The following is a 22408-nucleotide window of genomic DNA, read 5'->3' on the forward strand; positions in this document are numbered from 1 at the left end:
GGAAAGTGTCGAGGTTCAGCCACAGCCGCTAGAGCTTGGGTCTAGTATATGCATGCTGAGACAGCAAGTAGGCTGAGTGCAGCAGCGCCCATCTCACAACTGTATTCTGCCCCTGTGAAGATTGTAATCATGGAGTCACCGGGATATAAAAGCCCGCTAATCCTCGTCTTGAATCCAATCGTCCTCAACAATACAGCTCAATTGTCAATCACTCAATAACTTGTCCACTCCTCAATCTCCACGTCCTACTTCAACCTCATTTGGCAGATCAAATCATCCACCAAAATGAAGGCCACCACTATCGGCACCCTCCTGCTGGCTGCCGGCACCGCGCTGGCCGTACCTGGCAAGCGGGCCCAGAAAGCCGTCGCCATCAGCGGCTTCTCTGCCTCTCAGAACGACCAGCAGGGATTTGTCACCTTCAGCTTCAGCGACCCTAACTACAACAAGGCACCTATCGATGCCAACGTGCTCTGGTACGCTTCTATTTGCCCCCCCTCTCTCCGGTCTATAATTAAACTAACACACATGGCCAGGGAGCGTCCCGGAAACCCTCCCTCAGACGCTCGCACCAGCGATGGTGCCTACTTAGTCCAATTCCCAGACGGCGTGGACGACATCTCCACCTTCACCTTGCAGGTGCAGCGGGAGAACAGCACCTCCAAGGTCTCGTTTACCGTCGATGACGCCGACGAGGACACTAACTGGCACTGTTCCAATGTGAATGGTACCACGAATGGGAAGAAGTGCCACTACAATGGAAACATCGTCTTTAACCCTCCTTCTCCTTCCTCGTCTCCTTCTGCCTCGCCTTCCGCTTCTCCCTCTGCCTCTGCCTCTGCCTCTGCCTCTCCTACACCTTCCGCTGAGCCTTCTTCTTAAGCTCCACTGTCGGTGCTTTTGTTGGCGATCGGCATAAGGTCGACAAGGGAGTGGAAGATGGGGAAAGTGTTTCTGTTTGAGTTCTGAATTTTGCGTTTTGCGTTTTGTCTGTTTGATATAGTAGATACCGCACGGATATCGGCATGGTGGCTGATACTGGATAGACTAGAGCAATGTTTGTGTTTGTGTTTTTGTTTATGTTTATGTACTAAGAATGGATTTTCTAAGTCTTTCGAGATACCCTACCTCGATTCCTTGAAACCTTAGTATCTTCTCTATTCATCGAGACATTTATAAGTATCATGGCCCCAGCTCTGACATAAGCAGTGGTAGCCTTCATACTATAAAAGATACATCAAGCCCCTCGACGGTAGTAAAGGTAAACATAGCTAATTCCAAGGGAAAATATCAATACAAAGATCTAAAACCCCATGAAAAGGCATATGACTATAGTCCATTTCTATGAGAATGGAGGTTTATTACGGGTTGCGGGGGAAAGTAGATGTTTTTAATATATTTTGGTGCTTTGGTGTAGGTATGGAGTAGACAGCTTCAGAGCGAGGTATGTTTATATACTAATGACGATGCCGCTGGGCAAGCTTCGTGGTTGCTTTGGGGGATTACGGGATGGTAAGTGTCTGGGCATGTCCTAGAGCCGGTCTCATATTGGGACACGTCTGGATTATTTCGAGATTGGGCACTGAGTGGCCATGTGTAAACCTTTATAGAAGCGGACTGTAATAGAATTTACTCATACTTCTACTTGGCGGAATTTTTGATTCCGTTTTCTGGTAGAGGTATAGTTTGTAAGTGTGGGTGCCATTATGTTTTATATAATTGGTAGGTGGGTGAGGTTTTGCTGTTTTGGAGTTGGTTGTTGTCTTGGGACAGGTATTTTGAAGTTTATACCGAAGATATTAGAAGGTAAATAGGAAATGTTGATAAATAAAGAAGAAAAAATAGATATGTAAGTCAATATCAGGGTAGAGAAGGGTATCTGCAAGAAGGTAAAAAATGGAGATCAACAGAAGTGAAGCTTGTCGATTAAGAGCATCGGACAAGACAGTAGTGACATATACTGCTTTTCCAATGGCCAAGTGGAAGTTGGATGGAAATGACAACAAGGAAATCTTGGAAAGAATGAGTAGGTGCATAAGTATATACAAACGTATCGTCGCGAGCTATCAAGGTGACAGCTACCATGCGACCTTCCACGATGGTACGATGATTAATATAAAGAAATAAAAGTTGCAGAAAGAGATTTGAAGGCCAAATCATAGACAAGTAATCGGCTAAGCCTTGGCCTCTATGGTCGTTTCGTTGCCGGTTGGAGTCAAGCTACGCTTGGAAGCATTCTCGCCGCTCTCACTGTTGGCGGCACTGATCACGTCGCGGGTAATCTCGACGTAGTCATACTATTTTCATGTCAGTTCAAGGTCATGCGATAGTTAGCCCAGTCAAAGAGTGACTTACAGCAAACTCGCCAATTTCGGCGTCGTCAATGCCCATGATCTCGTCTTCTTCCGGGGCACGCAAGCTGAGGCCAGGAATCAGGTTGATGATGAAGAGGATAATGCAGCTTCCGAAGAAAGAGTATGCCATTCCGGTGACGGAGTCGGCGAGCTGATAAGCTAGCTGGATGTAGTTGTGGTTGATCCAGCCGCCATCGATTGTGGTAGAGCCATCAAGGTGGGCGATGTAATCACTGGAGTTATGTTAGCTGTTGTTAATACGGACGGAGGACATGGGTCATCTTACGCAGCGAAAAGTCCAGTCAAAAGGTTGCCCACCAGACCTCCAATACCGTGGACAGCGAAGATATCAAGCGCGTCGTCAACCTTGATCACGTACTTGAGTTTGGTGGCATAGTTGCAAGCGACAGCTCCCACAACACCGAAAATGAATGAAGCCCAGGGAGTGACAAAGCCCGATGCGGGGGTGATGGCCACCAAGCCGGCAATCACACCGGAGCAGAAACCAACAGTAGACCACTTCCTCTCAAGCCGGTAGTCCAGGATACACCAGGTAACTCCCCCCACGGCGGCGGCGAGGTTGGTGACCACGGCTGCCATGACGGCACGAAGATTGGCGCTCAAGGCGGAGCCGGCATTGAATCCGAACCATCCAACCCAAAGGAATACCGTACCGATGACCACATGTGTTACGTTGTGCGGGCGATAGTTGAGCTCGTGGGTGCCGTGTCCACGACGCTTTCCAAGCATCAGCGAGTATGCCAATGCGGTACAACCAGAGGCGATGTGAACGGGTGTACCACCCGCATAATCAAGACCACCAAGGTTTGCCACCCAACCGCTCGAGTTCCAGGTCCAGCATGCGATAGGGTCGTAGATGATGGTGGACCAGACAAAGCTAAAAACCATGCAGGGAAGCATGCGGCCACGCTCTGCGACAGCACCAACCGCGAGTGCCACTCTGGTCGGTTGTAAGTATGATGGTTATAGGTGGATAAGATATGGGTTTGTCTAGAACTCACGTAATACAGGCGAACATGCCTTGGAAGACAGCAAACAAGAGATCTGGGACCTTGGCGCTGCCAACAGATGGCGCACCCAGGACCCCTTTGAACCCAAAGTTGCTCAAGTCACCAATATATTTTCCGGCGGTATGAGAGAAAGCGAGAGAGTACCCCCAGAAGAACCACTGGAAGGAGACTATTCCGACAGACATTATCGAGAGCCATAGTAGCGAAAGTGCCGACTTCCGACGGGCAAGACCGGAATAGAAGAATCTTGTATGGTTAGCAAGGCAATTATTTGGTTAGGGCTGGGCTTCGTGGCCGTGGGTTCCCATACCCGACTCCTGGAATCATCAACAAGACAAGAGCCGTCGAAACAATAACCCATGCGATGTCACCAGACTAAGACAGTTAGTTGATCCGTTTGTAAGTACTGTTCACTGGGGCACCAACGCTGTAGTAGATGTTGAGATCTTCCGTCAGAGAGTCACCTCCGGTCCCGGTCGCCGACCCATTGTAGGCCACAGGGTATTCTGCCATTGCAAATTGTTATCTGCGGAGGGGATACCGCAAAGCAATCTGAAACTGTGGCTGTCGTTGAACAACGAGTGTTCAGTCCACTGAAATGTGCTGAGCAGATGAGATACTCGAAGGAAGAATCGACCGATAGACAATTGGTTGGATCAATTCTAGAAATTAGACAGGTATAAAAGTTTGGTCCTAAGGGAAAGAGAAAAGGATAGGTGGCGGAGGGGCGATAGGAACGAGAATATGACAGAACAGGGACACAGGATACAGGAGTCATAAATATATCGACGACACCAGTCACAAACTTCAGCCTCGACATCTGGCCAGCTCCACTATTGGATGCACCTCGATTATCATCCGATATCAAAGACGCCAGGGCCAAGACCTGCCCCGAAGACAGGAAAGTGGATACAGATTGGGGAAGATTACGAGCCAGTGCTCATCTGACTATTAATTACCGTGTGGATAAGAAGCTTTCCGATAGATAGTCCTTCGGTAATATGAATTGATTTATTTCCCTTTTGCTAACAACAACTTGTCCGTAATCTTTCTGATACTCTGGGTGAAAGAGGCCTGTGGAGCGATCTCGGCGGAAGGAACATTCTGGGGAATCTAACAAACATTTCCATGGGAGTCGGAGACGATTAGCGAGAACAAGGACAGTGGCAGGATTGACAGGGCAGTTCATTGAAGGTTAGACTACTTTGGACATGTACAGAGATAGGGAACCGTCACAACCAATCAGGAGCTCGGATCCCCCCATATCCTCCTGACCATAAGCAAGATAGATAACGAAAGAGATAATTCAATAATTCAATAAATCCCGAGTCACATATCAGCTTTCACTTTATTCCGCCAGAGAGTGGAGTGAGTGATCTTCATGCGGGTTGACTTTTGTCACTCTGTCTGTGTCATAACGATCTAGGAATATCAAGGGCTTCATTTGACTTGAATTGTCCTTCTTAAGAGGAGTACCTTGTTTGTCAACAGTCTGTCAGTCTAGGGTTTGCTGACAGTCTCTTTGATTTTAGCTCGAATTGCTCGTATCAGCTCGTTATCAAATCTCCCTGGGGGCCAATCATCACTTTCCGTGGTGGCTTATCATCTCACTACCTTTCACACATCGTTATTACAGTCACTGACTACAACTTGCGTTGTTATCAATAGAGGCCTTTATTCCCAGATCTGATATCGGGTGGTAAAAGAGCATGGAACCATAGAGGTCAGTTACTACTGTTGGACAGTCTAGTAAGGGTTCTCCGGAGTATGGACACCATCTCCACCATTTAACCAAAGCCCTAAGGGACCCATTTTGACGCTCCCAGGGTGCATTTCTCTTTTTCTTTCTCTTTCTCTTTTCTTTTTCTAAAAACATAAATAAAGTATATCGCACGATGATCGTGTATATCTGTGGACCGGGTACCTGCCTCCTCCCCTCTCCTTTCAACGTACTTCGTACACTGTCTGTATGGATGAAGTAGAGATAAGCATTTAAGCTCCTATTGGCCAGAGCCCGGGCTTTAGTGGCCGTTCGGCATCCCGAGGTCTACTGGGGTAGTACAGCCTTGGCACTGGCTGCCCTTGGCATCGATCTTGACTGATCAATCACTCTCCATTGACCCGTTGGGTTCAGAGGCACATGTGGACATCTAGAGCCTTGCTTTTACTTTCTGACTATCGAAAATCCTGGAGAGGAACTGCATAAATTATGAAAAGCATACTAAATGTGTCATTTTAACCTGAGAACAACATTTACTACATAGCTACCCAAGCTCAGACCTGTTTGTGAGGAGGTATGAATCACTCTACCACAGCTGTCAGGCTTGAAACATCTTTCGTTATTGGTAAGACCTCCCCAGAGGTTCATCCTGAGGTCAAATCTTGAACTGCTTTCTTGTATCATGGGACCCGCACATGCCAAATCGAGCGTCAGGGTCCCACTGATCAACATGATATCGTCTTTGATGCATGCTACTATTGATCGTCGAGCTTGTCTCATCGCCAACTGCGGAGTCTGAAAATTTACTATGTATATATTCAGGCTTGCAGACGTCATCGCATAGATTTGTCACGATGGAGATTTACCTGTAGGATCTGACCGGCTCTTAATATTCGCCAAGGATTTAAAACTCTGTGTAGGTGTGCAGGGACAATCAGTGATAATGGGAGGCGTGGACACTCCCCCTTGTTGGTAATTATACAGGTCAACACACATTATAGAAAAGCTACCTGTAGCACAAATAAAAATAAATGCTCTGCTGTACTCTGTACTGTTCATTACTATGAACGGTAGTCATCACCCTCTATTGTATTGATTAGTAAGCACATGACAGGCGCAGCCACAATCATCCCCGATAGATGACGCACCGCCACAGACCCCTATCTAATCCACCAGAAGCTCCTCCTCATCAACTCCGCCATCCAGTCCATGCGAAACGTGGAGGCTCATCAGGATCGCGGATTTGAGACCATGGAGCACCCTGATATGAACAATAACGACTCGGATGGCTCAGGGTCATCCGATGAGCTTCTCCAACAATCCTATGCCAGATCGAATTCGAATTTTACAGATGCTTTCGACGGCCAAGTACAAACGCCAGCTACCACAATCTCCTCCTCGCCGCCTCCTTCGGGTCTTCCCTCCTGGGTCAGCTCCACAGCCTCGCGTCCACGCGGCTCCAGTATCGGAAACCCAGCCGTGCTTGAAAAGGCGCCACCCGGCGATGGCCTCCCAGTGTCGGATGTGAGGCCTCAGCGTCCCGCAGGTCCCGCCAGGACGCCTTCCAATACCTACGCCCCCCAGCGCCGTCCCCCTCAATACATCAGCTTTCAGAATGACCGCCAGAGATCCTCCTCGACGAAACGTAATTCCAGACGGGATCCCAATGCTCAGTACAGAGCCCAGGAGAAGGCATATGTTCAGAGGATTCGTGCGGATCCTCAGGCATGGTACAGCCACTTCGATGAGGCCCGAGATATGAGCATAGTCGGCGATTCCGACTTAGAAGAGCCATCCCCGTCGTCAGAGGTGCCATTTGAAGATGATGCTTACGACCCCGATATCCAACTTTTCCTTACAGATGATAATCAACCAACGCTTGAAGAGCTGAAGAACCCGAAAAACCAGGAAAGACTCGAATGGCACTCTATGCTGGCTTCCGTATTGAAGGGAGATGTGGTGAAGCAGGAAAAACAACGACTTCTAGGGTCTACCGACACTAAGCGGTCGTCGGCTCAGAATAATGCAATTTGGTTGGGAGTCAGGGCCAGGACATGTGGACGGAGTATTGCCATGCAGCGGAAATTGATTGAGGAGGCTCGCTCTGGACTTGGACCGATAATCGAGGAAATCATTAAGTTTGAGATCAAGGGTGAAACGGAGATTGGCAAGCCCCCAATCAAGCAAGTTGAGGACATCGTCGAACAGATTGAGAGATGTGAACTGCTCTACTCAACCCAAAAAGAACTGGAAGCCGCCCATCCTCGCGTCGCTTCGGAGGAGTTCATCTCGAGTCGTGAAGCTGTGCTGGCATGGCATAACACTACGATTCTTATCAATACGGAGCTTGCCATCTTGCAGAAGTGGGTCGGTAACGATGAGCTTGACTTCAGCAAGACGAGAGCCAAGTCTGTCAACAGGGATCTCACCGACGAGTCGTCCTTCCTCGACCGCATCATGAAAGAGGACGGCCTCAAAACCCTTCAAGGGAAGCACAATATGCTTCATGGCGTCAGTGAAGTCATTCAGAAAGCTAAGAATACCTTGATCGAAAATGCAAACTCTTTCGCCAAAAGGCACTTGCCTCCCTACATCGAGGAGCTTCTCACGTTGATCAACTTCCCATCGCGTCTCATACAAGAGATCATCCGTGTTCGGCTATCTTATGCTAAAAATATGAGAGACCCTGCACAGCAATCTCCTATCCTGGTCGACCAAATGATTTCGCAATTTCAGATTCTGATGAGGGTTGCGGTCGACCTCAAGCAGCGTTACTTGGATATCGCGAAACCGGAACCAGGCTGGGACCTGCCCCCTTGCATTGATGAGAACTTCGACTCGGTCGTTCTAGATGCCTTGAAGTACTACTTCCGGCTCCTGAATTGGAAACTAAATGCGAATAAAAACACATTTAAAGAAGCGGAGATTCTCGAACAAGATTGGGAATTCTCCAATCACATTGGTCGTCAGCTTGAAGGTGGAGATATCGAAGTGGCTGAACAGTTTAGGTACAGTGTTTGATTTGTAACGTGCATGTGTGACCTTTAACTGACAAGCAAATAGCGCATTGACCGCAAAATCGCTCCAACGCTTGATGATCCATTTTGAACGAGAACTGGTAATACACCAAAATGAGGACCCGGCCGACATGGACAAACGTTACAAGAGCGTCCTGGATTCAACCCGGATTCGCCAGCGAAAGCTCTACCGTTTCTCTCGTTTCCTTCGGCAGCTCTTCGAGAATGCCACAGAATACAATATCCCGGCAGATGTTTCCTATGAGTTCTTTGAGTCGCTCCTGATCTCAGACCATTTCCTGATCAAGTCAAATGCATCTACTGGGCAAAAGGGGGTTTATTTGTTTGCGCATCAAGCGTTGTGGAATCGCCCTGGTGACATCCGAGCCATCTTAGGAACATCTTTCCGTGAGGAGGATATGCCCAAAGACTCACCTCATGTGCCTTATATTTTAGTAATTCGTCCGGAGAAGCCCCTGAACTGGGCTGGCAAGGAAATGCAAGTTGGCCTATTGGAGCAACCTACGGACCTGCGGCTGGGAAAACTGCGTCTCGTCGTTGAGGGCACACAACAACGCTTGTCTAATGCAAGACAGGAACTGTCTCAGTTGACCGGGATGCAGCTTGACATGACCATCGAACAACGCGCTAATCTTGGACGGGTGAATGTGGAGCTTAACAAGATCAAGAAGATCTCATTCAAGCTTTCTATGACCATCATGGACAGTGTAGCAATCATTAGAAATCAACTGAAAGAAAGAGGGGTGGAAAATCACGATCTCATCCAGGCGTGCTACGCCTTTGCTACTGAGTTCGGCAAGCGCTCGTCCAATGTTGATCCGAACAGGCGTGCAATGAATACCGCCAGACTCGTTGAGTTGTCACTTGACTGGGTGTCTTTCATTTGTGATGATTGTGACGCCGCTGATAGAAAAACTTTTAAGTGGGCTGTGTCAGCGTTAGAGTTCGCAATGGCTATAACCTCCAGTAGGAATCTTCTGTCCATGGATGATATTCAATTTGCTCTATTGAGGCAGAAGGTAGCCGGGTGCATGTCGCTTCTTATTTCTCATTTTGATATTATGGGTGCTCGGTCTTCACGCGCAGCTCAGGCTGAGAAGCAGCGCATGGAGGAGCGTGCAGGCGGAAGGAAATTTGGCTCTGGCCGGATTCTGACAGATGCAGAAGCGACTAAGCTTGTTCGTGAGCAACGCCTAACCCACTTACAAGATATTGAAGATCGAAGAGTGGACGAAGATGCGAAACGTCAGGCCCTAGGAAGGGTGCTGGAAGGATCTAATGAGGCCGACAGATCTCTCGCCGTGTTGTCATCGTCTGCTACAAATGTCACTCTTCGATGGCAACAAGGCCAATTCATCGGCGGAGGAACGTTCGGCTCTGTTTATGCTGCTATCAACCTCGATAGCAATTATCTCATGGCGGTCAAGGAAATCCGCCTGCAAGATCCTCAGCTCATCCCCAAAATTGCCCAGCAGATCCGCGACGAGATGGGCGTTCTCGAGGTGTTGGATCACCCCAACATCGTTTCATACCATGGCATCGAAGTTCACCGCGACAAAGTCTATATTTTCATGGAGTATTGTTCGGGCGGATCTCTTGCTAGTTTGCTTGAGCATGGCCGTGTTGAGGACGAGACTGTCATTATGGTGTATGCTCTCCAGCTTCTGGAAGGATTGGCATACCTGCATCAGGCCGGTATCGTTCATAGGGATATTAAACCGGAAAACATTCTACTAGACCATAACGGCATTATTAAATATGTCGACTTTGGTGCGGCCAAGATCATTGCTCGCCAAGGCAGGACTGTTGTTCCCATGGATGCTTTCGCCTCAGCGGGTCATAAGGAAGCCATAGTGCCGAAAGATGCCCAAATTGCAAACCAGCGGGGCAAGAACCAGAAAACAATGACCGGAACGCCAATGTACATGTCACCTGAAGTGATCCGCGGCGACTCTAACAAGCTGATCCACCGCCAAGGAGCTGTTGATATTTGGTCCTTGGGATGTGTCATCTTAGAAATGGCAACTGGTCGTCGCCCCTGGTCTGCTCTAGACAACGAATGGGCCATTATGTACAATATTGCCCAAGGAAACCAACCCCAGTTACCGACCCATGATCAACTCAGCGACATGGGCATCGACTTCCTCCGCCGATGCTTCGAATGCGATCCTTTGAAGAGACCTACTGCAGCAGAATTGCTCCAGCACGAATGGATAGTCTCAATCAGACAGCAGGTCGTGCTTGAACCACCAACCCCTAGCAGTGACCACAGTGGCAGCATAAGCAGTTCCACCTCGGGCAGCCGTCAGAATTCCACCTATTTGTGATCTTGATTTATTCCCCGTTTTCTTTCAATTACATGTACATTTTAACCCATTCTTTGATCCTGAACTATTCTTCATTTCTTTCCCTTTCCTTACCCCCCTTCAACCTAAAAGTTCTGCACATGATCCGCCAAAATGTCGGCTCACCACATCAACAAATTGCGTTTGATACCCCTTATACAATAACTAAAGCATATTCTCCCTGTCAATCCTTAACGTGTGATGTGTTCCTTTTTCTTTAGCGCTGTTTTCTTCCACTTCGGCCTAGGCATGGTGTTACGGGTCTGTCATACGATGCTTGCACGCATGATGCTCAATTTGATCTTAGTTTGCGTCTCCATGTTTCGCATATCTCATAAATAAACCTCCAGTCTACTATGTTAGCGGCATGTTCTCAGCCCCTAGTACCAGTGTACTTCTTTATAAGCTGTCATGAAACTGTGAAATAAACTTCAAGGTAAATCTAGATACCTCCTCACAGCACGATGAGTCAATGAAAGTCAACATGGCGACAGGATATCAGATTCGGAGTATACACTCGTATATGCATATATGGTCCACGAAAGAGAGGATATGACTACTATTCAGGCCCGAGGAAAATGAATGAAATGTGAAAATAGCCCAAACGTGTTGAACCGAGATCCCTCAGATAACGCTACCTATTCGCACACAATGGCCCCAATGTGGATCGAGGATAAAAGACAAAAGAGGACCAAGAAGATAGAAGGAATAAAGACAAGATGTTAGAACCCTAGAACCAACGAGGACGCCAATTTAAGAAAACAGCCATCGTAAAACCATGAATCAAGTGTCTGATGTAGGGAGCGGAAGGGTAGAAAATAAGCATTCCTGTGCTTTGGGGGGCACCACACCGTGTGTTTTATCACAGGCAGGAACTGGTGGAGAGAATTAGGAGGAGGCAGTAGAGGCAATTAAAAAAAAAAGAAGTAGAAGGTAAAGGCCGAGGGACTTGATGACCAGAACGTTGTCCCGCGCCATAGAAGTTGGTATCAACGAAATTCAATAGCAGGGGTGCAGCCGTGATCCGGAACGTGTTTGAGCTCCAGCTGCTGGTACCTATTGAAACTAATTTATTAGTGTCGAAAGATAAAAAGGGAAACATTACTAGCAATTGGGACACATACTTCTCGCTCTTTGCATGGAAGTATATTCCAGTCACGGTACCTTCCACCTGGTTGAAGCAGATGTAGTAAAAACCTTCGAAGCTTGCACCCGAGATTGTCCTTACACGGTGATCGGGCACAAGGAAGTACTCCTTCCATCGCATGAAGATATGCTCGCGTTGGGCGAAGTTGCGGTATGTGAAATCCGGTCTTTTCGCCTGCTTGGCTAACGGCCTCCAAGCCGGAAATCTCGCCCAGTGATGCATATCAGTCTTCTCCGTAGCGCCCCATGCTTCATTTCTAGTCTTGAATGTATGTTTTGTTCCAATAATCTCTCCTTCGAAAAATGTAGTAAGGGTAGGATGATCCTCCGTGAGACCTGCGTATAAAGCGCAATTGGTCAGGTTCGACCATCTACGGCAGTCGTAATCATGTCGGGGTACGGCACTAACCTTGGATTCTAAGATACCCACAAAGATATGATTCAACCATATCAACATGCTTGATCTCTACATCGACATTGTATATCTGACGGTCTGACTGCTGCGTGCCGGTGAATTTACTCCCAGGTCGCAGAAAGGACGATGTGTAATTTGGCAAAAGCTTCGATTGTCAGCGAGAAAAACAGATCAAGACTTAATTCCGACTGTCGCATACCCGTATATTTGAGAATTCATAACTCAAAAGCGCACTAGTGGAAGGTGTAGTAACAGAAGACGACTGGTTGGAGGAGCGTGGCGATTCCCCAGCAGGACTCAATCTTCCCGCAGCAGCATCTTCGTCGGATTTTTCCATACTCTTGGCAGAAGCACCAGGTACAGCACTGGCTTTTAATGCATCTGGGTTGGTACGAGTTATAGCATCATCCGACCGAGTCAGCACGGACTGCGCCGATGCAATGGTGGGGGAGAGGGCGTTATCGGGAGCATCGCTCTCCGCCACGGTAGATTCAGGTGAGTCTCGCCAGGAAGACAGCCTCTCTATTTCAGGCGGACATGTTGTCCGAGTGGATATTTCTTCAGCGATCGATGTGGCATTCAGGCTTGGTGTGTTGTCACTCGGGGTCGGCATTGAGGCGAATCAGAAAAGGAATGACATCGGATCCGGTTGGTATAGGGGTCTCACACGACGGGACAAGAAAAACAGGCCAGCGATGTGTAAGCACAATGCGAGAAAAATACTAAGAAGAGATAAAAGGGAAGGTTTGAAGTGAAAGGGGTTGTGAATGGAAGTCCATTCGACTCATGAAGTCCGGGGCGGAAGACGCACTTCCCAAAAGGGATAAGCCCGCTGATCATGCGAGCGCGGGGGAGGCAAACCAGCGCTTGGAGCGGATAATTCCTGGCGGGCCTTGGCCTTCAGGTCATCGCCAGGCTTTCATTCCACTCCCATTATTGGCTATGGGTCTACTAATTCCATTCCACCCCTTTGATACAAATTCTTTTTTTATTTTCCTTCTTATTTTGATTTTTGTTTATTTTTATACAAAACTACACATTACTGAACAACCACAATTGCGCACACTTCATCAGGTCATCAGATGGGTATTTATTTCTTTGCTACACACTCGGTAGAAATTTGTTGCCAGTTATAGTATTGCGTCATCACTGCCCGTTGTATATGTATTGGGAAACTGACTCTCGGGCTTCAATTGCCTCATCATCCAAAAACGCCCTATTTTTGAATCCTTAATTGAACAGCCTCGTACCATTGTGAAGTAACAGTCTTAGATAGGCTTGATCTGCGAGGGGTGGGAATCATGGTCAGAGCGGTGTCCTCGAAGTTCATGGAATCTGGTATTACCTTGAAATGAAGAGAAATCAGAGAGAAAATGAAAGCTTTAAGATCCTGGACAAGGTAGTAGAACACGCGGAGACCTTCTGGGTCCGCAGACTCGGTAACATCCACCAGCGAGCCGATTTTCGCGGTCTGCGCAAGAACGTGCATGTTAACAAATGTGCCTTGTTTCCAACCACTCCGGGGCTAGAAACGTACTTCAAAGGAGATATGTTCATTCCCAAGTCTGATTTCGAGTTCCTGTCGTCCGTCCTTGTTCTTCTGGGGCCACTTGGAATCGTCTTCCCTGTTTCACATTAACATCCCATTTCAAGTTTGATCATAATAACCTATCGCATACTTCATGATTTCGCTCTCCTTGATAATCCGTTTGATCTCCTGAATCATCGACGAGCTCACGCACACTATAGCATTCCCATTAGCGACGATGTGGTTTCTCACGGCGAATTCCTTCTCTAGCGCTCACTTTCTTTGCGAATAAGGGAGTCATTGCGGTAGTTGGAGTTGTTCGCGTACCGCACGGCGGCACTGCGACCATCACCAAGGGAGCGGAAATCAAATTCTAGTAATCATTAGTACCTGAAAGAAAGCCAATATGCCATAGCAAAACCAACCTAAGAATTCATGTCCGAACCGCCCAGAGTGACCTGAGCTGCAGGACTTGTCAGCAGCTGAGGAAACCTGGGCTAACGAGTATCCATTTCTTACTAGTAGCGAAGATAGAAGGGTTCATTCTGATTTTGCGTCGACATCTTCTCCAGGGTCTCTCCACCAGTAACGGCTGCGGCGAACAATACAAGTCGTTGGCTGTAAATCAGGTGCGGCCGGTGCCTGGGTCGAGTTGGGCCTTTGCACGGGATGGGGGCTTAGTCATCCACACACTCCGGACAGCTTGCGCTCTCCGCCGCGCAAATGGACAACGTTGATTCTCAGATCAACATTACATGCTGTGAATGCAAGGCTGGTGAGGGGAGTCGAATTGTTTTTTTTTTTTTTTTTTTAAGTTCCTTCCTACCGCTTGCTTCAAACATCTGAGGAGAGTAATTCCGGTACTTCTCCCTGCCCATCTCCCCTGAAGGATCCAATCAATAACAATAGTCTGTTGTACTGACCACATTTAGCTCTCCTCCCTCCTTATCCCGTTCCTGCCACGGCCGCTCAATTATTAAACCCTCGTCACCATGGCCTCGTTTTTGGAAAATGCATACAGTCTTGTCCACTTGGACAACACGGCTGATCAGCCTTCCATACAGGACTTGAAAGTGCAGTTGGAGAAGGGCAATGATGAAACTAAGATGGAGACGATGAGGACGATCATCACGATCATGCTCAATGGAGATCCAATGCACCAGCTGTTGATGCACATTATTCGATTTGTGATGCCTTCGAAGAGTAAGCCTCTCAAGAAGCTGCTGTACTTCTACTACGAAATCTGCCCGAAGCTCGATGCGAATGGCAAGTTGAAGCAAGAGATGATCCTGGTCTGGTAAGGCAAACCATTCGGCCGTTAGTAGGTGGCTGCTCTAATGTACATTTGTCCGCGCAGCAACGGTATCCGCAATGACCTTCAGCACCCCAACGAATACATTCGAGGCAACACCCTTCGTTTCCTTTGCAAGCTCCGAGAACCGGAACTCATTGAACCCCTCCTTTCGTCAGCTCGCTCATGCTTGGAACACCGTCATGCATATGTGAGAAAGAATGCCGTGTGGGCTGTCGCTTCTATTTTCCAACATTCGGAAGCTCTTATTCCCGATGCGCCTGAACTCATCCAGGCGTTCCTCGACACCGAGACTGACGGCACGTGCAAGCGCAATGCTTTCGCGGCTCTCATGTCCATCAGTCACCAGAAAGCCCTAGAGTACTTGGCCTCTACATTCGACAGTATTCCGAATACAGATGAATTGCTTCAACTTGCGGAGCTCGAATTTATCAGGAAAGATGCGGTACAGAACGCTCAGAACAAGGTGGGTCATCGATGAGCAGAAGGTTACTGCAGGCTGCTAACGACCGGCAGGCGAGGTACCTCAAATTGATCTTCGACCTCCTAGACGCTTCAACCAGTACCGTGATCTACGAAGCTGCGACATCCCTCACTGCTCTCACCAGTAACCCAGTGGCTGTTAAGGCTGCTGCCCAGAAGTTAATCGAATTGTGCATCAGAGAGGCCGACAACAATGTGAAGCTCATTGTTCTTGATCGGGTTGACCAGCTGAGGATCCGCAACGAAGGTGTCTTGGAGGATCTCACAATGGAAATTCTACGCGTCCTTTCTAGTCCGGACATCGACGTTCGGCGGAAGGCCCTTGGCATCGCATTAGAAATGGTCTCCAGCAAGAACGTCGAAGAGATTGTAATGCTACTGAAGAAAGAGCTTGCCAAAACTGTAGATGAGCAATACGAGAAGGTATGTTTCCGATTCCTGCAACAAAGCATCCAACTGACAGCCTATGTAGAATAGCGAGTATCGTCAACTTCTTATCCAATCGATACACAACTGTGCCATTAAGTTCTCGGAGATCGCTGCTAGCGTCGTTGATCTTCTAATGGACTTCATTGCGGACTTTAACAACAACTCTGCCGTTGATGTGATCTCGTTCGTCAAGGAGGTCGTGGAGAAGTTCCCTAACCTGCGCGCTTCCATCGTCGATCGCCTGGTGTCGACTTTGAGTGAGGTCCGTGCCGGAAAGGTTTACCGCGGTGTCTTGTGGGTTGTCGGTGAATACTCCTTGGAGGAAAAGGACATCCGTGAAGCCTGGAAGAAGATCAGAGCTAGCTTGGGTGAGATCCCTATCTTGGCCTCGGAACAGCGGCTGCTCGACGAAACCCCAGAAGACAGTGCTCTCAAGGAACAGGTCAATGGTCATGCCAAGCCTTCGGCACCAACAGGGTCTAGAAAGGTGCTGGCAGACGGCACATATGCTACTGAGAGTGCTCTGACTAGCCAGTCCGCGGCTGCAGCCAGGCTTGAAGCCGTCAAAGCTGCTCAGAAGCCTCCTCTCCGTCAATTGATCTTGGATGGTGATTACTACCTAGCAACCGTTCTTTCTTCCACGTTGACGAAATTGGTGATGCGCCATTCTGAGGTTTCTGAGGATGCTGCTCGGACCAACGCACTGCGGGCGGAAGCAATGCTGATCATGATCTCGATTATCCGGGTCGGCCAGTCCCATTTCGTCAAAGCCCCTATTGATGAGGATTCAGTAGATCGTATCATGTGCTGTGTACGTTCGCTTGCTGAGTTCTCCGAGAGGAAGGAACTGGAAACCACTTTCCTGGAGGACACCCGGAAGGCATTCCGGGCCATGGTCCAGGTAGAGGACAAGAAGAGAGCTGCTAAGGAGGCAGTCGAGAAAGCCAAGAGTGCTGTGCAGATCGATGATGCTATCCCTATCCGGCAATTCTCCAAGAAGAACGCTCTTGAAGGTGCGGAGGAGATCGAGCTTGATTTGGCCAAGGCCACCGGCGGGGACTCCACAGTGGAAACTGTCTCTTCCAAACTCAGCCGTGTGGTACAACTCACTGGTTTCTCGGATCCCGTCTATGCCGAGGCCTACGTCACGGTCCACCAGTTCGATATTGTTCTGGATGTTCTTCTGGTCAACCAAACTCTGGAAACCCTGCAAAATCTGTCCGTCGAGTTCGCGACACTTGGAGACCTGAAGGTTGTCGAACGGCCAGCAACCCACAACCTCGGACCCCGCGATTTCTTGAATGTGCAGGCTACAGTCAAGGTATCGTCCACGGACACCGGTGTCATCTTTGGTAATATCGTGTATGATGGCGCCAGCTCAACCGAGTCGCACGTTGTCATTCTCAACGACATCCATGCCGACATTATGGATTACATCCAGCCCGCTCACTGCACCGAGACCCAGTTCCGGACCATGTGGACCGAGTTCGAGTGGGAGAACAAGGTCAACATCAACTCCAAGGCGAAGAGCCTCCGCGAATTCCTCAAGCAACTCATGGACAGCACCAACATGGCATGCCTGACGCCAGAAGCATCGCTGAAAGGAGACTGTCGATTCTTGAGTGCTAATCTATATGCCCGGAGCGTATTTGGTATGTATACTTAAACCCGCGTGATGGAAGTATTTCGTCGGACGACGGCTAACGGAGTCACAGGCGAGGACGCACTTGCAAACTTGAGCATCGAGAAGGAAGGAGACGACGGACCGATCACTGGTTTTGTACGGATAAGAAGCCGTTCGCAGGGACTGGCATTGAGTTTGGGATCCCTGAAAGGCCTCAAGGCCTCGACTGCCTAATTGATGTTGACCAGCGCTTGAATAGTTGATTACCCTTTTACATTCTATCTTATTATCATAGTATCTATTGTATTTGATCTGCGTTTTGTTCTCTCTTCAGTGTGACTCTGATGGACGAATCTCTTGACTATACGTGTTTCCTTTTTCTACCGTGTTGTACTGGATGAGAAAAGACCTTTTCCCTCTTCTTGAAATGAAAGAATTTTTTTACACATAGACCTTCAATGGGGTTCCAGGTTGTTTCTCCTCGCTAACGCACAGATAGTCGATCAGTCGATGGTACAGTTAACCATGTATTATGTACAGTACAATGGGTACTATTTATTATTACATTCAAGTGTTAATTAAGTATCCCTCGGTCTCCACACCCCGCAGATCGCTGATGCCTCGGCTGTTGGAATGGCCCAACCCTGGGTGAGGAGACAACGGAAGGGTTATTTGGTTTCAGGAAAGGTTCATTACACATGGTAAGGGAAAGGATCCAATGATTGGGCTCGGTATTGAGAAAGAAACATGGGTAGGGGTCGACAATGGCTATGGTTCTTCAGCCCATGTCAAACGTCAAGTAAGTCTAGTATTACGCGCGGAAGTGCCGGAAGTGATAGTACTCCGTAGTAGAGAGAGAGTATCTTGAAGGGATGAAGTGGAAAGGGACAATACAACTAAGAATAAAAAAAAAATTAAAAAAAAAAAAAAATCACAAGAGGAAATCCGCCCTGACAGGTCCATCATGGCGAGAGAAATACTCAAAATAGAAAAAGGCCCAGTTCTTGTACCTGAGGGAACTGTGGGCCATTCATTGCAACATTTAAATGAAACCAAGTCAGCCAATTCTTTTTTATTAATTTTTCGACATTTATGATCATCTATTTAGCCTTTTCCTGAACCTCCGCCCGTCGCTTCCATACCCCGTACTTACTTCTAAGTAACTTACTTACTTAACCTCCTCTCTCTTTCTCTGGCCTGTTGATCACTCCCTGCCAGAGTTGTTCCTTTTTCTCCTTTTACCCATACATCCCTCGGTAGGATGCGATTTCCGCTTCCCAACGTACTAACATCATGACTTCTCCCTCCAATGGCCCTTCTTCCAATCATGCGGATCAGCCGGATTCTCAACGATTGCTGCAGCACGATTCAACCTTAACGGTTGCACAATCGGTTTCTCTTTCCATCGGGGGTGACTCCCTTCTCGTTGTCGGTACGTGGTTAGGAACCAATGGCTCGTAGAGTTCCTTGTTGATTAACTCTGGTGCTACAGACGAGCGCCCAAAGTCAAAAGATCAGCGCGCATGTTGTGGCTTGTTGACCAAGTCATGTATGTCACACTGAATATTTTCCTTCTTTCCCTTTTCTTTTTCCTTTAATTTTCTTTCTTATCACATTTTGCTTTGTTCTGATTCGGAGGGAAACTTATCACCCGTCAACTCAAAGAAAAAAGTTCGATTTGGCTAACTGTACCTATTACAGCTAAAACTACCCATTCCATTGGGCTATATAATATTCTTGATGCCGATCTTTCCCCTGCGGGCCTAACTATCACCTATGCCCAAGCCGCTACCAAAGGCAGCATCTCTGTGGCTGCCCTTGAGTACCCGATCAGTGAGAAAGAAAAGGCAAATGCGCAGACGTGGGTTTCGCGACTGTTAGACCTTGCATATGGCGAAGCACAACGGTATAAGAGACTTAAAGTTTTAATCAACCCATTTGGCGGTAAAGGTGCAGCTTCTAAGATCTATCACAAACATGCAGCACCGGTCTTCGCCGCTGCGCGCTGTGTGGTTGATGTGCAGCAAACAACACATCGAGGCCACGCCACCGAGATCGTGGAGCAGATCGACATCGATGCCTATGATGCTATCGTTTGCTGTTCCGGTGATGGTTTACCGTATGAGGTCTTCAATGGTCTCGGAAAGAAACCGAATGCTGGAGAAGCACTGGCAAAAGTAGCCGTCGCCATGGTTCCCTGCGGCTCTGGTAATGCCATGGCATGGAACCTTTGTGGGACGGGCAATGTTTCAGTGGCAGCGCTTGCGATTGTCAAAGGCTTGAGAACGCCTATGGATCTGGTCTCGCTTACGCAAGGGAACACTCGGACTTTGTCGTTCCTGTCTCAATCCTTCGGTGTCATCGCGGAATCGGACCTTGGAACCGACAACATCCGATGGATGGGGGCTCACCGTTTCACGTACGGTTTCCTTGTACGCATCATGCAACGGACGGTGTACCCATGCGACCTCGCCATCAAAGTGGAGATTGATGATAAAAGAGCGATCAAAGACCATTACAATACATACGCACACAACCCAGCTCCGCGCCGTTCCCCCGAAGAGACTGCAGGACAGTCCAAGGGTCTTCCCGAGCTTAGATACGGCACGGTCCAGGATGATCTTCCCAAAGATTGGGAAGTTGTTCCAGGAGAAGAAATGGGCAACTTTTACGCAGGCAAAATGGCTATTGTATCCAAGGACACAAATTTCTTCCCTGCCTCCGTGCCCAACGATGGGTTAATGGACATTGTCACTATCAACGGAACACTTCCCCGTACTACGACCCTCAAGATGATGACTGCCATCCCTGAGAATGAGTTCTTTGATATGCCCGATGTCAAGATCCGCAAAGCTGCTGCCTACCGCCTGGTCCCTCGTCAGAAGGAAGGTTATATCAGCGTCGACGGTGAAAGCATCCCGTTCGAAGCTCTCCAGGCTGAAGTCCATAAAGGTCTCGGTACAGTGCTTTCTAAATCGGGACATCTTTATGAGGCAGAGGGCCCGAGACCGTAATATGCTTGACACGGTTCCCTGCTTCAAGTAAAAAGAGACACGATACAGAAGCAAGTCGTTGGTGATGTCTTTTGGTTGTATCCATATATTTACTATTACTGGTCTTCGCATTTTATGATACCCGCGCGCAAGACTTTTGAGGAAGCACAGGCATGCTTTTAATGCAGTTGGTTTGGGGCTCTGCTAGCTTGATACCATTAGCCAGAACTGGCTAACAACTATAGCTCGTGATGTATACAGCTTTACTATAGAGTTCATAGAAAGACCATTGTTGTTGTATCTATATCTCGGAACCAGCAATAGGAGCCTTTAATTTGAGAAGAAAAGAAATATGCGACCGCTATAATTGTGTATAAAGAGTTAACACCATGAAAACCCCACAATAGACATCAAATTTTTTGGTAATACATCAAAATCAATCAAATCCACCCCATTCCTCGTCACTATCCTCTTCATCCGAATCGACCTTCCGGGTCCGGAATCCCCACTCGATCAATCGCTCATCCTCCAACGTCTCCTTTGCCCGAGTCCTAACAGGCTTGTACGGGCTGTCGGCCCGCAACTTCTCAATGGGTCTCAAAATCAGCTCAATGGGAACATCACCCTTCGGTTTCCGCACCCCATCAGAGCCCTCCTCAAACTCAAGTACCTTCTCCACCTCATCAATCCATATATCCATGATATGGTACCTCAGCCCATCGGGACCATGAGGCATGGCGACATAATCCTTTTTCTCATCAGTAGGAGGCTGGTCGGGGTCAAAGTTCAGCGGACAAAGTGGACCCTCTTCCATGATTGAGATGTACGACTCCAGTTCCGCCCATTTCGTCTCATCATTCTGCTCCTCTTCCTCCTCCTCGACAGCCTCGCTTTGCTTCTTTCCCTTCGACCGCTTCTTTGACTTTCCGTTCTGTTCAGCCTCCCTCTTCCGCTTCTTGTTGCTGTCCTTGTCCTGTGCGGCCTTTTGCTGCGCGCCCTTCAGGAAAATCTCAAATGCAACCCCGACATAGAAACGGATCAGCAGCAGGTACTTGTCCAGTCGCAACCGATCCAGTGAATGGAAATCCCGGCCGATGGTGATCCAGAATGCGCGCAGGAAGCGATGGACGGCGGAGCGGGGAATAGTCGGGACGAGCGAGTAGGAGAGGTTCCGCGCGAGCGCTTGTTGTGTGAGTGGGCGATCGGAGTGGTAGAAGCCTGATTGAGTCGGTTGTTAGTCTTCTCGATATGCAATTGGATTTCAACCTCGGGTTTATGTAGGCATGGGAGCCGCGCGGGACGTACAGAAGAACAGGCCCTTCCAGAGTTTAAGGAGCTCGATGAGAGAGAGGTCGCTTCTGGAGCGGAGGAAGAGAGTTAGGGAGTCGGTGGCTTTGTCCCGGATTTTCTTGTCTGCGATACATGTTAGCTTTGGGCTTGTGAGACGCAAAGTGAACATATGCGATTGAGCTAGGGTTTGACTGATTTTGGGACATACCGCTGGAGGCGAGCTCCCTGACGAAGGGAGTCTTTTGTAGATCTGTCATGGCTGTAGCTTTGTTGTTTGCTGTAAGTCTAACTGATATGCCGAAGACAATCATACAGACATAATCTTTTTTTTTTTTTAATGTTTGCTCTGTTTGCTCTTGTGATGTTTGGGCGGGTGGAGCTTAGAGCTGTGATTGGATGAAGATGTAAGTGCACCACTTATAGTCTGAGATCCAACTGGGTGGGGGAACTTTGATAACTTATGATTCCACCTATCCATCGGCGCTATTACAGTACAATTCACAAGAGATCATGAGATCAATGACGCTGGACTCGCAAGCAGAATTAGCTTTGAGACTGAGTATAGGGAACAGTGATTACTGGAAAGTTAGCTGGAGACTAACAATATAAGAAAAGCTAAAATCCTAGAATAGAAAGTGACGACTTGGTTTGTTATCGGATCACAGGTATCTATGAAACTACATGAATAAGAGTGATATCC

The 22408-nt window shown here is 48.1% G+C and overlaps 10 protein-coding genes across 10 annotated transcripts; 5 read left to right on the forward strand and 5 right to left on the reverse strand.

The window, feature by feature from the left end:
- Nucleotides 1-285: 285 nt before the first annotated feature.
- On the forward strand, nt 286-882 carry AO090038000315 (uncharacterized protein; the record flags this gene model as incomplete). The annotated part of the gene is made up of 2 exons (XM_001825201.1): nt 286-476; nt 537-882. 2 exons carry the CDS (start codon nt 286-288, stop codon nt 880-882), a joined length of 537 nt encoding a protein of 178 aa, XP_001825253.1.
- Nucleotides 883-2174: 1292 nt separating this feature from the next.
- Nucleotides 2175-3898, reverse strand: AO090038000314 (ammonium permease MEP2; the record flags this gene model as incomplete). The annotated part of the gene is made up of 6 exons (XM_001825200.3): nt 2175-2297; nt 2356-2587; nt 2641-3315; nt 3377-3631; nt 3696-3760; nt 3812-3898. 6 exons carry the CDS (start codon nt 3896-3898, stop codon nt 2175-2177), a joined length of 1437 nt encoding a protein of 478 aa, XP_001825252.1.
- A 1783-nt stretch (nt 3899-5681) lies between these two features.
- Nucleotides 5682-8126, forward strand: AO090038000313 (uncharacterized protein; the record flags this gene model as incomplete). The annotated part of the gene is made up of 2 exons (XM_023238343.1): nt 5682-5730; nt 6262-8126. 2 exons carry the CDS (start codon nt 5682-5684, stop codon nt 8124-8126), a joined length of 1914 nt encoding a protein of 637 aa, XP_023093089.1.
- A 625-nt stretch (nt 8127-8751) lies between these two features.
- On the forward strand, nt 8752-10470 carry AO090038000312 (mitogen-activated protein kinase kinase kinase; the record flags this gene model as incomplete). The annotated part of the gene is made up of 2 exons (XM_023238344.1): nt 8752-9109; nt 9362-10470. The coding sequence occupies 2 exons, from the start codon at nt 8752-8754 to the stop codon at nt 10468-10470; spliced, it is 1467 nt and encodes a 488-aa protein (XP_023093088.1).
- Nucleotides 10471-11477: 1007 nt separating this feature from the next.
- AO090038000311 (GID4/VID24 family protein) lies at nt 11478-11857 on the reverse strand (the record flags this gene model as incomplete). The annotated part of the gene is made up of 2 exons (XM_001825196.3): nt 11478-11544; nt 11613-11857. The coding sequence occupies 2 exons, from the start codon at nt 11855-11857 to the stop codon at nt 11478-11480; spliced, it is 312 nt and encodes a 103-aa protein (XP_001825248.3).
- Nucleotides 11858-12227: 370 nt separating this feature from the next.
- Nucleotides 12228-12662, reverse strand: AO090038000310 (uncharacterized protein; the record flags this gene model as incomplete). The annotated part of the gene is made up of 1 exon (XM_023238345.1): nt 12228-12662. One exon carries the CDS (start codon nt 12660-12662, stop codon nt 12228-12230), a length of 435 nt encoding a protein of 144 aa, XP_023093087.1.
- Nucleotides 12663-13317: 655 nt separating this feature from the next.
- AO090038000309 (mago nashi family protein) lies at nt 13318-14140 on the reverse strand (the record flags this gene model as incomplete). The annotated part of the gene is made up of 7 exons (XM_001825195.3): nt 13318-13332; nt 13395-13520; nt 13587-13674; nt 13729-13792; nt 13855-13950; nt 14003-14040; nt 14097-14140. 7 exons carry the CDS (start codon nt 14138-14140, stop codon nt 13318-13320), a joined length of 471 nt encoding a protein of 156 aa, XP_001825247.1.
- A 429-nt stretch (nt 14141-14569) lies between these two features.
- AO090038000308 (coatomer subunit beta) lies at nt 14570-17659 on the forward strand (the record flags this gene model as incomplete). The annotated part of the gene is made up of 5 exons (XM_001825194.1): nt 14570-14874; nt 14935-15355; nt 15406-15795; nt 15845-17453; nt 17517-17659. 5 exons carry the CDS (start codon nt 14570-14572, stop codon nt 17657-17659), a joined length of 2868 nt encoding a protein of 955 aa, XP_001825246.1.
- A 1059-nt stretch (nt 17660-18718) lies between these two features.
- On the forward strand, nt 18719-20439 carry AO090038000306 (putative sphingosine kinase (SphK); the record flags this gene model as incomplete). Its single annotated transcript, XM_023238346.1, has 2 exons — nt 18719-18864; nt 19098-20439. 2 exons carry the CDS (start codon nt 18719-18721, stop codon nt 20437-20439), a joined length of 1488 nt encoding a protein of 495 aa, XP_023093086.1.
- A 415-nt stretch (nt 20440-20854) lies between these two features.
- On the reverse strand, nt 20855-21965 carry AO090038000305 (ribosomal RNA processing 1 family protein; the record flags this gene model as incomplete). Its single annotated transcript, XM_001825192.1, has 3 exons — nt 20855-21636; nt 21724-21831; nt 21917-21965. The coding sequence occupies 3 exons, from the start codon at nt 21963-21965 to the stop codon at nt 20855-20857; spliced, it is 939 nt and encodes a 312-aa protein (XP_001825244.1).
- Between the last annotated feature and the right edge of the window lie 443 nt (nt 21966-22408).

This window comes from Aspergillus oryzae, chromosome 6, assembly GCF_000184455.2.
Source record: "Aspergillus oryzae RIB40 DNA, chromosome 6".
NCBI classification, from domain to species: Eukaryota; Fungi; Ascomycota; class Eurotiomycetes; order Eurotiales; family Aspergillaceae; genus Aspergillus; species Aspergillus oryzae.